Source organism: Bos indicus, chromosome 11, assembly GCF_029378745.1.
Source record: "Bos indicus isolate NIAB-ARS_2022 breed Sahiwal x Tharparkar chromosome 11, NIAB-ARS_B.indTharparkar_mat_pri_1.0, whole genome shotgun sequence".
Classification (NCBI taxonomy): domain Eukaryota; kingdom Metazoa; phylum Chordata; class Mammalia; order Artiodactyla; family Bovidae; genus Bos; species Bos indicus.
The window spans coordinates 48532760-48548772 of record NC_091770.1 but is presented as its reverse complement, the minus strand read 5'-3'; the positions used below and the strand labels follow the sequence as shown (position 1 = coordinate 48548772).

The 16013-nt window shown below is 50.3% G+C and overlaps 1 protein-coding gene across 1 annotated transcript in view; it reads right to left on the bottom strand.

Moving 5' to 3' along the window:
* POLR1A (RNA polymerase I subunit A) overlaps positions 1–16013 on the bottom strand; it is an 85871-nt gene that overhangs the window by 15475 nt on the left and 54383 nt on the right. The window contains exons 15-24 of the mRNA XM_019970312.2: positions 12585–12734; positions 10788–10971; positions 8135–8217; positions 7862–8020; positions 6089–6187; positions 4950–5102; positions 3591–3673; positions 3004–3169; positions 1975–2196; positions 648–862 (exon numbers count right to left, since the gene is read on the bottom strand). Coding sequence (XP_019825871.2) covers positions 648–862; positions 1975–2196; positions 3004–3169; positions 3591–3673; positions 4950–5102; positions 6089–6187; positions 7862–8020; positions 8135–8217; positions 10788–10971; positions 12585–12734 — 1514 coding nt within the window. The remainder of the gene's footprint in view (positions 1–647; positions 863–1974; positions 2197–3003; positions 3170–3590; positions 3674–4949; positions 5103–6088; positions 6188–7861; positions 8021–8134; positions 8218–10787; positions 10972–12584; positions 12735–16013) is intronic.

The window sequence follows — 16013 nt, the reverse complement described above, 5'->3', positions numbered from 1 at the left end:
AGTCAAAGACAGCAATGATCAAGGAACTGTTCATTAATTCCTTAACATTCTACTTTTAATCATGATAGTTATTTATATTAGCTTTGAGCAACAATATCACATTACACCATATTAAATTTACAGCTGACAAAAGTTTTATTTTTCATATTAATTAATTTCTTTTCCCTGTTTTATTTTTCTGTGAACAAGTCCAAGCTGGGGACTCCATGTGGTCCTTCCTCCTCGAAGCTTTGAAACTTGAAGCTCAAAGGGTCAGTGGAATCATCAGACCCAGCCCCTTACAAAAGGCTAAGATGTGGTGTCAAAGGGCAAAGGATGACCTGTGCCAGGTCCCAGGGTTGGCAGCTGCTGACCAGATTCCCTGCCTCTCACTGAGCCATGCCTACCATCCCACACTCAAAAGAACGGTCACTATGTTGAGTCTCCTTCCCCACAGAGCAGTCTCCTCCATCTTGGCTCAGGTGGGGGACGCACTCCTGCCTAAGATCTCATCTGTCCCACAGCCCTCAGGGCTTGCAAGGTGCCCTCTGTTTCACTTCCCTTCCTCCTACTGGAGTCTCAGACCCAGGAGGCTGCCGGAGTGGACAGGGAAGGGCCTGAGAGAAGCAGAGTCTCCCTCTGCAGGTGCAAAAGGTCAATGTTATTACCTGTCGAGAGAAAGCCCCGATTTCTCGTAACTCCGCTCTGCCTGAGCTGCCCACTCGCAGCTGTAGTCGTCCATCTTCTTTTCAAATGTTTCTGACACGGATGCGAAGTAGATGTCTGGGCGCCAGACAGACAGACTGGGGTCGGGACAAGGAGCCGCCTTCTTCTGGTACTTCCTCCGGCTTTGTTCGTCTAACTCAGCCCACATCCTCAGCATCTGGAAGGAAGGACAGGACTCAGCTATGTGGGACAACACCAGGAATGGGCTTTTCTTCCTGGGGTGTCCAGTAGGATGAGGAGGATCAAAGGCCCTTGCTTCAAATGACAGCATGGGAAAGAGACAGAAATCTGACAGCATAGGAAAGTCATCTTGACATTGGAAGGACAGAGAACCGAATCCATCCCAGGGCGTACTGCGTGACCACGACTCTAGGAGCCATTCGTTATGGCCCTTCAAGCACAAGCAGGGCGACCATATAAGCTACTCTCCAAAATGCAATTCTTGTAGAATAAAATGCAACATTATTAATAATCATCCTGGGATGAGAGGCAAACCAGGGCTGTCTCAGGCCCATGAGGACACAGTCACCATGAGCCAGGTGATCGTGCTGATCCCTGTCTGTCCCCTGTCCAGGCTTTCACATGCCCGATGCCCTGAAGCTGTCCCATAGCAACTGCTTCAAAGTGTTCCCCTGCCTCCTGGCTCAGCTATGCTTAGAAGGTGGGACATGGCAGAAGAAGAGGGGAAAGAGGGAGGAGAGGAAGGCTGGACATCCAGTCCCAACCCTAAGGGGTCTCTGAGCCCCAGTCTCTCAACTGAGGGCTCCTGTCACGTGGTCTCTGCCCACGGCCACCTTCTCCACTCCTGATGACTGTTCACGTCCTCGGGGAGGCTGGGGAACCCAACTTACCAGCCCTAGTTAGCTGCCTGGAACTCTGCCCACACCTTAGTAAAGATGCATGAATGCGTGCTCAGTCGCTTCAGTCATGTCTGACTCTTTGTGACCCCATGGGGTATAGCCTTCCAGGCTCCTCTGTCCATTGGGATTCTCCAGGCAAGAATACTGGAGTGGGTTGCCATGCCTTCCTCCAGGGGATATTCCTGACCCAGGGATTGAACCTGAGTCTCCTGCACTACAGGTGGATACTTTACCTCTAAGCCACTGGGGAGGCCTCTTTGTACAGATTTCCCCTCCTTAAATTGATATTTGAGTGCCATTTTTCCTGGCCAACAGTGAATGAAGCTAGATTTCATGGCTGGACCTTCCACCAGGAAAACAACCCCTCATCCCCTCAACCCCACTGATCCCCCACCTCCTCCAGCATCACCTGGTAAGTCTCGGGGCTGCGGCCGTTCTGGTTTGTGCCCTCAAGGTTCAAGGCTTTCACAGCTGCCTGAATTTTCTGGGAGTAATTCAAGAAGGCGCCTTTCCTCAGGAGGGTGTTGGAATGCTTGCTGTGCCATTTTTTGATGGCTCTGAAATGACGGAGAGCTTTCTGGGGATCCGCTCTGGATAAAACTTCATGGAGATGCTTTGATTTCATTATTACCTAGACAAACAGACCACACAAGCAAGAAAGAAGAGGTGAGGGTGTAACACAAAGGCCATGGCACACAACTCACACAAGCTCACAGGAGGTGGCCCGTGTGGAGCCCTCACGATGCCCCTTGGGGGGCTGAGTACCTGCTGCTAACCAGGGGCTCACTCGGTGCCAACCAGAGTCGGGAGCTGGCAATCTCAGGAGCTGAGGTCATGGGGCAGAAACCCTGACACTCAGAGTCCTTCCAGAACATGGGTATTTCTGGGAAGAAAGGAGGAGGGGACAGGCACCAGGGTGGAAAGGAGCTGGCCCTTAACTTTCAATCTGACCACCTGCTCATGACCTTGAACAGGCCATGTTAGTTTCAGTTTCCCAATCTGCAAAACCTGGGGGACTGCTCAGCCAATGCTGATGATCCCTCTTGGGCCAGTAAGGCATGGAATGAAAACCATGGGCTTGTGAGTCAGAGGGCCTGGGTGTAGACATGAGCCCTGCTCCTCACCAGCTCGTCACTTAAACTCTGATACTCGGTTGTCTTGGCTGTAAAATGGGCAGAGGGGTGCCTGTGTGCCCAGGCAGCAGTGAGGAGGCAGGCAGACAGCAGCCACAGTGCACTCAAGTTTAGGACCGTAAATGCCCCCAACAGTGCAGGTGTTCGAAGCATCTGCCATGTCAGGCGTTCCAGGGCGTTGCTTTTAAATTCTCCCTACTCGAGTTTTCAGCGGTCACTCTGATTGGGTGGCAAAGCTCAGGGTGGGAGGTCCACCACACAGGCCCTACCCCGCCACCCCCAGGCTTCGGAAGGCGGCACACTACCTCATAGTTGCTGGTGAGGAAGGGGAACTGCTTAGGCTGCAGGAACTGTGTCTTGGGGATGTCCAGGCCGTCCTCCCCGTACAGGAACTGCACCACGCTGCCATCACTGTCGCGGACTGTCAGGTCGTATTGGACAACCAGCCCCTCCAGGTGTTTGATGATGCACCTGTACAGAGACCCTTGGCTCAGTGCCTCCTGGAGCAGCATTTGACAGGGCAGGTGGAAGGCAGAGGCAGAAAGGTGGACTGCTGTTCTACAGCCAAGCAAGCCCCGGGACAGGCTGGCTCCCGTGCCCCTGTGCGACCCTTGCTCCAACCTCCAGCCGTGGCTGCCTGCCCTGCCCAGGGAAAGGGCACAGCTGCTGACACCTGGGCCCTTCCTGTAAACCTCTGAGTTCACGCTAGACCAATCCTCTAGAACTGGCTATTTTCTGTCTCAGAACACCCATGGATTACTTTTCAGAAGTTTTTTTTTTCCCCCCAAAGGGATCTTAAGCGAATTGGCAATGAAAATGTGAAAAAGAGACAGAGCTTGAGTGGACCCGGGACGCTGAGCCACCTGAAGGTGGCAGGGCAGGTGCTTTTTACCTCTGGAGGTATCCGGAACGGCTGGTCTTCACAGCAGTGTCCACCAGACCCTCTCGGCCGGCCATGCAGTGGAAGAAGAACTCCTGTGGGAGAAGCAGGAAGGCCCAGGGGTGGCACAGTGAGGACAGCTGCTTCCTGGAGGGCGGCTCAGGCCAATGTCCCCAGCAGCTCCGATGGCTCTGATGATGCCAGAGACATCTGCGCTCCCCTGGGGTGACCTCTGTCTTATCCTGCCCGAGAGCAGAGGGACAAGTGGAGGACCAGGGCCAGTTCTCATGCTCAGGAGTCCATCCTCAGCGCCACACTCCACGTTTCAAACAGAAATGGCACTTCTGCCTCATCACATAGTGTTTTCCAAACTTCCACAATGAGACATGTGTTTGTAACAACAATCGGCAAACATGTACATACATCCACACACGTGTGTGGATAAAGATACATGATTCAAGCTAAAACTATGGAACTTTATGAAATGACCCCAGCCCTCACTCGGATGCCTTCTTTATCACCCTACTCTATTCCATCACATAAAGCCAGTTGCTATCTTTTACCATGGTTTCATGATTCACTTAGGGGTCGCAACCAGCGTTCAGAACTCTCTGGTCTACATCAGCTCTCCACTACCCTTTGCCAGAGGCCATGGACAACCACTGGAGAGTCTGTGTGAGACCAAGAGAGAAGCCCTGGGCATAGCCGATGGCCTTGACACAAAAGGTCAGTTCTCTTCACAACCTAGACTTGTTGTCTGACCACAAGAGGAGTCTTTGCAGAGATGCACTGGACTAGGCAACAGAAAGCACTAATCAAAAAACCATTTCTCAAAGTGTGAGGAGAAAACCTTTCTCTTAGGGGAGAGTTCTATCGCTGATGGAGGAAAAACTAGGCATTTGCCACAACTGGTCAGTTTCTCCAGGGTCAAGGAAGAGCCGTGAGGCTCTCTTGGGGAGCTTTGTAAAATAAATCTCTGTGATGCTCCTTTTGGCAATGGAGAGCACTCTGGGGAGGGCTTCCCCTTCCCCAGCTGCCCTCAGAGGCAGGGAAGAACCGGCTGAGAGAAGGCACGAGGCAGGAAGAGGTCGAGCTGGGACTGATCTTACTCGTCTTCCCACTCATCAGCAATCCTGCCCGAGCACCCACGATGTGCCAGGTACCACACTGGGCTCTGGCATTCTGAAGGTGAACGTGACGTGGCTCTTATGGTTCTCAGGGGCCCCCGCCATCTACAAGGTAAGCAAGGATGTAGAGGCATTTATTTCTTGACTATCTTTGCTTAAAGCTGTTGGTGAAGGTCATAGGCTTTCTACTTCTGAGCACAGAAATGAGGAGGAAAGCCAAAAGGAAAAACCAAAAAAGACATACCGGAGGCTTGATGCCAGTGAGGAACCTGCCAGTCACGAAGCCGCCAGCCCTGGGGGTGAATTCATAAGGCTCGAAGCAGGGCAACGACTTGCCAGATGCCATGAGCGGGGGTCTCCGACCTTCCAATTCGATCTGGCCCAGCAGGCACGAAATCTGGGAGAAGGGAAACCCAGATGGGACTGAAGACCTACACACGCCTTAAGTGATGCTCTGTCCCAGCAGGGGATGGAGCACCTGCTCTTCAAGAAAAACTGCATGGAAATGGAGTTCCTGGAGGTCAACCTACATTTCTTAATAAACCAGGAAAGCTGATGTTTCAGGAAAATACCTGTATCTTCCTTTCACTGACTGATTAGAATCTTCACATTTGGGGTCAGTTGAAATAGATAGTGCTTTGCAAAAGCAGCCATGTTTCAGAAGAATCTCGTGTTATACCTGAAAGGGACCTCCCTAACAGGGAAACTGAGACGAGCAGAAAATATAGTTTATTGTGATCCTGAACATTCTCAGGTTAAAAGAGAGTGAAACTGCCTAGTGATGCTCTTGGGGACAGTGTGTCTGGATTCTACTTAGTCAAAAGGGCTTCCTGGTGGCCTCGAGCCTTGTAAGCCCATTCCTACTGTTCTGTACTCACCAAACAATGAGATGGTCCTTAAGACTCTCTCAAGGTCATCAAATTTTTAAAAAAGTTGCTAAGATTTGTGAAATCATTGTGATAGCACTGCAACATGAAAATATATAACCATACAGTATCTAAATTTATAATAGGTATTTATATGAAACACTATGGAGAAGGAAATGGCAACCCACTCCAATATTCTTGCCTGGAGAATCCCATGGACAGAGAAGCCTTGTGGGTTACAGTCCATGGAGTCGTGAAGAATCAGACACGACTGAAGAGACTTAACATGTACACACACGATACACTATCTGGATATTTACCTCCGTGTGTCTACAACACTGGCGTGTTAACAGTGATTAGCTCCTGTACTGATTTCTACATATACTTCTGTATTGTGCAGTATTTGCCATGCTTTACGTGGAACATGGATTCTTTCAAAAACAGAAACAAATCTGAAAAGTGCCTCCTACAACCACCCCAGCCTTCTGCCAAGCAGCCAGCCTGCCTTTGCTCACACCTGCATGGTGTTCACTGTCGAACCTTTGGCTCCAGACTGTACCATCATCTGCAGATTGTTCTCTGGGAACTGTCTGTGTAGGCCGAAGGGCATGCATGCCTGCGGATGGAACACACACATCGGTCAGTGACTCCTCCTTAGGAATCTTAGGTTCAGAAGGTACATGCGGGAGCCCACTTAGACTATGAATCTGGAGAGCAGTGCCAGATCCCATTTGAGGTTAAGGAGAAGTCTTGTCGGCATTAAGCCTTTGGCTGGAAGCCCTGGAAAGAGGTCTAAAGAATGGCCCAGGCTGCCACGCTCTCGACACCTCTGCTGGGAAGCCGGAAGGCAGATGCAGAGGGGCCAGCATCTTTAGTTCGTGATGCTGAAATGCAGCCGATTAAAAATAAAACCTAAGGTGGTGCTCTTGGGAACTTACCCATCAGAGCATGCCCTGGCGCCGGACAAGCAGCCATGATGACCAGTGCCCGTGTCATACTTATATCTGCCAACATGCTGCCCAAGCGCCAAGCAGGCGCTTCGCCTCAGCTCCCGGGGCAAAAGAGTAGTCAAAGCCCCCAGGTGGATTGGGGAGATGCTGTGGAGAGGTGGGGGGTGGCTCTGAGTTTATCTAAGTCTCTGCCTAGGGATGCAGACACCCACCCTCACACAGGAGAGACAAGGTGGACGTGAAGAGACAGAGGAAAAGAAATAAAGTAATCCTGAGACGCTTGAGATGACGCCCCACCCACAGCATCCCCAGTGAGCCCTGGAAGCTGAGCCTCCCCGTTCTCGAGCAGTGCTGGAAGGCTGGAAGAAACCTCGCCTTGCAAGGACAGAACTGTACCAAAAAGGTCTGCTGACAGCCAATCAGAACTGAGTCAGCAAACATGACTTTGGCTAGGCTTGGTCTTCCCTCCCTTTCTCCTCCTCAGGTTGGGTGTCAAGGCCCAGGAGGCCGGGGTGAGGGCCAGTGGGTTCCTTCAAGCTGTAGGACTGGGAGCCCCAGCTCTGGGACAAGAATAGGGCCCCCTCTCCTTTCTCAGCTGCGGGGCTTTGGGGGACTGGCAGGGCGGTCAGACCTCACCCAGGACACTGTGCAGATGAGTTCCTGAATCCTGCCAGCAAATCCGTGAGGCAGGTCTCTTCCCATCCCTGCCCCAGGGGAGGACACCTCACTCAGACCGCTCACATCACACAAGGCCGGAGATCTCAGAGCAAGTCCATGGAAGAGCCAGGATTCAAACACGGGCCTTCACCCCAGCTGTCCTACACACGCAGCACTGGAGGTGCTGATCCTTTACTGTGCCCCTCCACCCTGCAGAGGCCCCTGGAAAAGACTTTCTTCAGTCCCCTTTAAGGCCGTTACCCTAAAACACAAACATTTAAAACGACAACTAGTGCAGAATTCCCTGGCGGTCCAGTGCTTAGGACTAGGCACTTTCATTGCCGAGGACCTGGGTTCAGTCCCTGGTTGGGGAACTAAGATCCCGCAAGCCAGGTAGTGTGGGAAAAAATAAATAAATAAAAGAAAGAAAGAATAATGCAATGCCTTCATGCTCAGCATTAATCAAAGGAAGACCTCTCCAGACCCTAACTGAGGGTACAAATCCCTTGGCTCTTCAAAGTGATCAATTCTACTCGCCCCATCTGGAGTCTCACCTAGTCAGCTGTTCAACAGTCAAATTGCTCCAAGAGGCCCAGAGTGAGACTCAAAATGTAATTAGAAAAAAAAACCAAAAAAAACAGCATTCAAATGGTGGTGGTAAGAGCACATGCCGCTGGACTAACCTTGTTAATTTCATTGCTGTAATGGTTCACTTCCTCCTTGAACTTCAAGTCAATCATGTTAAAATCCCTCTGATCTTTACTCAGATGGGCATCCTGCCACTTCCCTTGGACTTCATCACATGACACTGCCTCTGGCAGGTTTAACGCAGCCCTGACGGCCTAGGATTAAAAGAGGAAACATTGGAGGCTGCAGGCAAGGGAGGAAGGTGTGGGCCCCATTTGCTGGAGCCCGACCGACTCTGCTGCCGGCGGTAGCCCCCAGGCCCTCCTCACCCGGGGCCCACAGTGGGTGGAGTCTTCAATGATCCCATGTCTCCTGACATCCGCCTTCGGCTTGACCAAAATGTCTTCTACTCCTGTGAAGTGAAACAGACCAGTTTGGATGCAACCAGGCCTGACTTCTCACCAGGTTGTGAACTTGGTGAGGTCAGGGCATGGGGCACGGTAACAGGCACCCAGGAAGCACCTGAATAACGATGGGGACAGTCCCATCACCTCAAAGAGACTGCTACCATCTCTTAAGTGCTTACCATCTTACAAATGACAAAGCTAAGGCTCAAACTTGAGCCCATGGGTACGGAGGTAGAAAGCCAACCCAGGCCCAAGTCCCAAACTTGGCCACCAGATACAGGCCCTCCATTCAATAAAAACATGTTGGATGAATGGGACAGAGGTGAAGATGACATTCTGGGTGAAAAACTGGGGTTGAGGAAAACAGAAGAGGAGGGGGCAGACATCCCGTTTTGACTTCCAGAAATCACATGTCAGCAGGGACCACAATGTATAGCTTTGAGAATCCGTGGGCAAGCACAGACACATCCAAGCCTGGCTGACAGGGACAACCATTGCGGGGTCCTCTCTGTTGCTCTGGAAGGAAGAGTCCCTGGGCCACTTCAATGAAGCCTGTCCTCTGGCTTCAAAGGGCTAAGGAATTCCCCATCTTAGGCAGGAAGTCTTCCCAGTTCATTTTTCAATGAACTATTTTCTGTCTACATTTGAGAGCTACTGACCTCAACAGTCCCTCAGCCAAGGTCTCAGGAGGAAAGGAATTCAAGGCTGCAGTGTTGCAAAGCTGGGCTAAGATGTCTGGGACTCCCACATACAATGTCCTGGAAGCCTGAGTGCCTCTAAAGAACTTGAGGAGGAAAAAGAATCTGTCTCTCTGTGAGCAAGCCACACCATGACAATGGGCCCTTCCACAGGGTCGGCTCCAGGCCATCTTGCTGTGCCTTCAGTGACCTCTGGCTGCGAGGGCTGAAGGCACTTCCTCTAGGCTGGACTTCCCTCCAAGCTTGACACCCAGCTTGGCCCTGCTCCCTCTCAGTCTCGGCACCAGACAGTCTTTGCACTTTGGCCAGTTTCTCCTCGGATCATGTGCTGAGCAGAGCTGCTTGTTAGATTTGGTCCTCATCATGGTCTGGGTGTGGATTCTTCCTCCACTTTTTTTTTTTTTTACTTTTGGCTGCGCTGGGTCTTTATTGCTTTGCTCGGGCTTCTCTAGTTGTGGCGAGTGGGGGTTACTCTTTGTTGCCGTACGTGGACTTCTCACTGTGATGGCTCCTCTTGTGCAGCACAGGCTTTAGGCGTGCAGGCTTCAGTAGTCGTGGCACACAGGCTTACTTGCTCTGCAGCCTGTGGGATCTTCCTGGACCAGGGAGCGAACCCATGTCTCCGGCAATGGCAGATGGATTCTCATCCACTGTGCCACCAAGGAAGTCCATCTACTTTCCATTTTTAAAGGCATTTGTTCAAGGAAGCTCATCTGAGAAATACTGTGAGAACCAGGAACCTAATAATAGGAACTGGTAAAATTAACCATGGTACATCTACAAAAGCAGAATAGTTTATAGCCACGGACCTGAGGAAGTCAGTTTATATTTGCTTACAGAAGGACATTTATAAAACATTATCTGTAAATGGTGGAGGGGAACAGATCACAAAACACTAGGTATTACTGTAGGAACCCCTTTTTCCCAGAAAGTGTTTATACTTGGAAAGTCTAGAAAGACACATATCAAGTCAATATTGGTGTTATCTCTGGCAGTTGAATGCTGGGTGATTTTTAATTATTTTCATGTCTGTGATTATTTTGACTTTTCCACAATATAAATTTTATAATTATGATGGCCTTCTTGCAGGCCAGTGAGCAAACTCCAGCAGACCCACTGGCTCCCTGTCTGCATGTGAGCCAGTCCGTGAACTCAGTCTCATCAGCGGGATGATTCCCATGCTTGCTGGGAGTCCTGCTTAGTGCAAGGCCTGACACCCATTCCTCATGCATGGGAAACTGCAGAAGGGCTTGGACTCCACGGTGAATACCGAGAGACACACTGCTCTGAATGAGCTCGTGGCACGGAAAATATCGGCCCCCTTGTTTTCTTTATCAGAGTCAACTTCCTAAAACAGTGGGCTGTCATTTCCAGGGAGAGAGTTCCTCTTTCTGTCTTACAATCACTTGACAGGTCAGCCCCAACGTGGTGTTTCCAACAGAACCCGCTGTGTCGGGTGGTGTGGGCTGTTCTGACAACAGGGAAGACTCCAGGTGGGGCACAGAGTGCCAGAAAGATTCTGGAAGGGCACTTGCAGGAGAGAATGGAGGTATGAGTGTGAAGAAAAATCAGTCTAGGACACTGGAGACCATAAGGAAAGGTGTTGATAAAGGGACAGAATGGAAATGCAGATGGGGAAGGGCGTCACTCTGTGCTGTGTGAAGAAATGAAGAGACTAGGGTGGTATGGGTGTGTGTCGGGGGGTGCGGAAACACGGAGAAGCAGCAGGCTGTGCAGTGTCACCGGAGGCCCCATGAAGATGCCCTCGTGAAGGGAGCCCGGCTGTTCCCCTGGAACCGGGAGACACCCTGGCAGGTGGGCTGGCTGCAGAAGCGGACTGAGCAGGGTGGGGCCCCAGAGCCACCTGCCTCACTCACCCAAGGTGAAGCCTCTGTAGAGCTGCAGGTAGGCGGTGAAGAGGCGGGCCAGGCAGGTGAGAACCCTGCCGCTGGTCTCCCCACCGTAGATCTCGTAGCAGCAGTGGACCAGGCCGTAGGCGGAGCTTCCGTAGTGCGCCTTGTCCAGCACCCCGCACAGCAGTTCCCCTGCTCTGATGATCACCTGCGGACGGATGGCCACTGGCACTGGGTGGGGGGAGCCTCCCTCACTCCATGTCTTACTAACCTTATAACCCTCAACTGCCTCAAATTCTTGATGCAAAGAAGGGGATAAAGCAGGTGAGCACACAGAGAACAACATTCAGGGCTTCCCTGGTAGCTCAGTGGTAAAGAATTCATCCGCCAATGCAGGAGACGTGGGTTCAATCCCTGATCTGGGAATATCCCACATGCCTTGGAGCAACTAAGTCTGTGAGCCATAAGTACTGAGCCTGTACTCTAAAGCCCAGGAGCCACAACTGCTGAGGCCTGTGCTGCCCAAAAAAAGGAGCCACTGCAGTGAGAAGCCTGTGCACCACAGCTGGAGCGTAGCCTCCAGGCTCTCCGCAACTAGAGAAAAAAGCCCACGTAGCAACGAAGACCCAGCACAGCCAAAAATAAATAGCATAAAAAAAAGAACATTAAACAAAATTCTTTTTCGGGGACTACACCCCCTCCCCAACTACAGACAGTTCAGTGTGTTCCTACGTGCCCCACTCCCATCACCCATCCATTCTGACTTGGGGTCATGTATCCTTGATAAAAACTTTGTGACTGGAAAGGAGTGCATTTTGAGTCTAAATTTCATAACTGTGACCTTGGCCTAGGTACTTCCTCCCTGGAACCTTGGGAGTAAGAAACACAGAACCTTTCTAATACGCTTTAAGCACTGAATTTGTACTTTCTTAAAGCTTGTTTCAAGCATTAGAAGCTAATTTAAAGAATTTCTAGTTTGAATTTAAATTTAAAACTAAATTTAAATTTCTAGTTTAAAGGATTTCTAATTTAAAGAAAAGTGCTGCACACATTAAGCGTATGATCTACGAAGGGAAAGAAAAGGGGCAGCTTGGGTTCTATTATGAATGGCATGTGTGTTAGACCCTGCAACAAAGCCCTTGTGAGCAGGGGCCCTGGAGATACTTCCCCAGAAAGAGCACATGAGGCCCTGAAAATCTTCAATGTGGGGTCACAGTCTCACTCTCCTGCAACAGCGCTGTGTCCCCAGGGTTGTCCTGGAGCTGCTGCTGAGGCCTGGTTCCTAGGCATGGAGCTGGGAGGTGTGAAACCTCAGCACAGGGTGATGATAGCCAGCCACTCACAGGTCTCAGGGTCTGCCTTTCCAAGCTTTGCAGAGTCAAGTTTGAGGCCTTCTGCTGGAAGAGCCTTCCCAAGCTGGTTATGGGCTTTACATAAGAGCCAAGTGCTAATGGTCGGGGATTTCCCTGGTGGTCTGGTGGCTAAGAGTCTGAGCTCCCAATGCAGGGATCTCAGGTTCAATGCCTAGGTCAAGGAACTAGATCCCGGATGCCGCAACTAAGAGTTCACATGCTGCAACTAAAGATCCCACTTGCCACAACTAAGACCTAGTACAGCCTACAGCCAAATAAATAAAAATAAAAAATATAAATCTGAAAAGGAATGCTAGTGGTTGACTCTACACAGCTCGGTACAACTCTTTCCTTCAAGGCACAACTCCTCTTTCTATACATGTGCCTCCACTTCTCTGTCTTGGTTTTAAATCAAGCCGCCTAAACCTGGGACTGGAAATCTCCAATGCACACAGCTGGGCAGCCATACCTGGGACTCGCACATGGAGTCGGGGTTAAAGCCGGGAACGAGCCGAGGAGACTCCTTCACCCAGGCCTTTCCACCGATCTTCGCCTTTCCTGACAAGTTCAGGGGGATATGGTCCTCTGGGATTATGTTGATGAGCAATGTGGACACGACCTGGAAAGAAAAAGAAGACAAAGCTGATGGAAGGAAGAAAAGCTGAGATGTTTCCTTTTAGGTCCACTTGTCTTTCTTAATCCTAAAAGGCAGACAACTCCATTCTGATGAGCTGTAGGTAAAGCAGAAAAAAAAAAAAAAAACCACCACCACCACCACCAACAAAGGGACAGTTTCTTGTCTGTGGGACAACCTGATCTCAGATTTTACTTTTCTGCTTATGTGATTTATGTATAATGTACAGCATGTGAGAGCTGGACCATAAAGAAGGCTAAGCACTGAAGAAATGAAGCTTTCAAACTGTGGTGCTGGAGAAGACTCTTGAGAGTCCCTTGGACACCAAAAGGATCAAACCAGTCAGTCCTAAAGGAAATCAACCCTGAATTCATTGGAAGGACTGATGCTGAAGCTCCAAAACTTTGGCCACCTGATATGAAGACCCAGCTCATTGGAAACGACCCTGATGCATGGAAAGATTGAGGGCAGGAAAAGAGGGTGACAGAGGATGAGATAGTTGGATAGCATCACTGACTCAATGGACATGAGTTTGAGCAAACTCTGGGAGACAGTGAAGGACAGGGAAGCCTGGTGTGCTGCAGTCCAGGGGTCACAGAGTCGGATATGACTGAGCAAGTGAACAACAACAGGATTAGAAACAAACACACACCACTAAGAACCTCACTTCTTAGAGTGCATAACCCCCTGACCTGAAAATTAAGTTCCTGAATAGACCAAGGGAAGAAAAGGAAAATAAATGGCTGTGGGCTCACAGCAGAGAAAGATTTAAATTTGTATGTGGTTTAAAAAAAAAAAAGAAAAGAAGGACAGCAGGATTGAGGGAGGCAAAGGCAGCCCTGACATGTCAGCCCCAGGACCGGGGCAAAGGTCCAGGAACGCTCATCGGAAGCATCCTTCTCCCATTTTCAGACCACATCAAAGCACGTGACAACTGTCTCATACAATCAGTTAAGATCCTCCTGCAGAATAGCGTTGACTTTCTGGCGCCAAGGAGGAAAGGATGTGAAGACTAAGAATTCAGAGCTTTCCCTCAAAAGAGCTTCACAGAGGAGGCCCAAGTATCTGACTGAGAAGCGAGCTGCAGCTGAAGCTTTGAGACTCTGGGGGTGTCCCAGTGTCCACTCCACCATACTGGTCATGAGTTGTGGGGCAAATGGTTATGCTCTCTTAGCCTTAGCATTGTGAATGTGTAGAATACAGTTACGATCTGTTCATTCATTCAGCAATTATATGTTGAGTGCTTACTATGAACCAGGCGCTGGGGGGAGTGGTGAATAAAACAGTTGCCACCCTCAACAGAGGCTCCAGTCCCAAGCGGATCCACATTCTGGAGGAAAATAAAGCAGGGAAGGAACAGCTAGGGTATAGCAGGGGGAGAAAGAATACCTGGGATTTTGAATAGGACAGGCAGGGCCTTACCACCAGGGAGCTCAGAGCTCAGAGCTCAGAGGAGGTCAGATCATTCATTTCGGGCAGGAGGCTTTTCATTCGAGTGTGAAGGATAGGTATTTGGAAGGTTTTGATCACAGGAGTGACATGCTCAGATTCCACTTTTAGCAGGATCCCGTTCCACATACTGACCTGGCCAAAAAGTTCCTTCGGGTTTTCCCATAGCCTGTTACAGAGAAACCCGAATGAACTTTTTGGTCAACCCAACACATTCCTGGCCTGGACTTCGAGGCTATATCAATGATGCAGAAAATAAGCCTCCCAAGTGACACTGACAAGAAGACTTGGCACTTTAGAAGCAGTCATTAAGGCAACGTGAGTGGGGAGCACGCAGGATGGAGTCTCTGTGTGAGGCCCACCACAGGGCATGCTGGTGAGATGACAGCTCAGCCACCCAATGGGCTTCCACACGATTCACTGTAACAGAGCTGATCCCCGAAATCGATTTGACTAGAATTAATTTTGGCCACTTGAAAGGCTGCCGAGTCCTTCTCCTGCTTAAATTAGTATGGCCATCCATTCAATCTGTTGTTCTGAGTTGTTGCTGAGTCGTGTACAACTCTTTTACAACAACCCCATGGACTGTAGCCTGCCAGTCTCCTCTGTCCATGGGATTTCCTAGCCAAGAATACTGGAGTGGGTTGTTCTTTCCTTCTCCAAGGGACCTTCCTGACCTAGGGATCTAACCCACTTCTCCTGTGTCTCCTGCACTGGCAGGCAGATTTTTTTACCATCGAGCCACCTGGGAAGCTCTCATTCACTCTAAGTGTGTACATGCTCAAAAAGTCATGTTCGACTCTTTGCAACCCCATGTACTATAGGCTGCCAGGCTCCTCTGTCTATGGAAAATTTCCAGGCAAGAATACTGGAGCAGGTTGCCCTTTCCTCCTCCAGGGAATCTTCCCAACCCAGGGATCAAACCCATATCTCTTGGGTCTCCCGCATGGGCAGGCAGATTCTTTACCACTGCACCACCTATGCAGCTACTAACAGGAGGTCAAGGGAGGCAACCTCACAAGCAGCCCACATGGGAGCTGGGATGACCTGGGATGACCACGGGTCAGTTCTGGAGAAGCCAAGAGCATGCATTCCCAAGGAAGCAATAGGCTTGAGGCAGGCAGACCGGTTGGAGAGGTCCTGGGGTGGTGAGGGGGTGGGTAGGCAGGGCAGGGCTGGAGGGCATTGGGAGCCATCCGGTGGCATCAACAGCTCTTTGTATGCCTGTACCAGGCCCATAAAGAAGGATCTGTATGTACAAATGGGGTCAGGGCGGTTACGAGAGCAGCTGTCTTTTTATGCATGTGCACCAGGAGCTGGGGAACAGCTGACAACAACACTGTTACAGAAAGCAGACAATACTCCTTGATATCTCCGAGGAAAATGACCAGGAAGGTCTTGGCCCTCAGTCTTCACAAGGCTGGCACTGCCAGGACAGAGGGTAAGGAGAAAGGTAGGAGGGCGACTCTCCTGGGATGCTGACTACGAGCTGCACTTAAACCACAGTGCCACATGCGCAGTGGGAACTGCCAGCTGGGCACAGTCAGGATGGAAAGTCTGGGAGAAGGGTAACACATGCAGCCATATACATGTAAGGAAGGGAGATGGACCTGCCACTTCATCTGCAAAATCAAGGGAGCAGGAAAAGTATCTGACAATCTCAATACCCTTTCACAACACAAACGGTCAACAGATTAGGAATAGGCGGCAACATCATCCACCTGATAAAGGGGAGGCACTGATGTAAAAACCACCACTGCCATTTTCAGCGAGCAAAGATGATGCTTTCTAAGATCAGGAACAAGGAAAGAATGC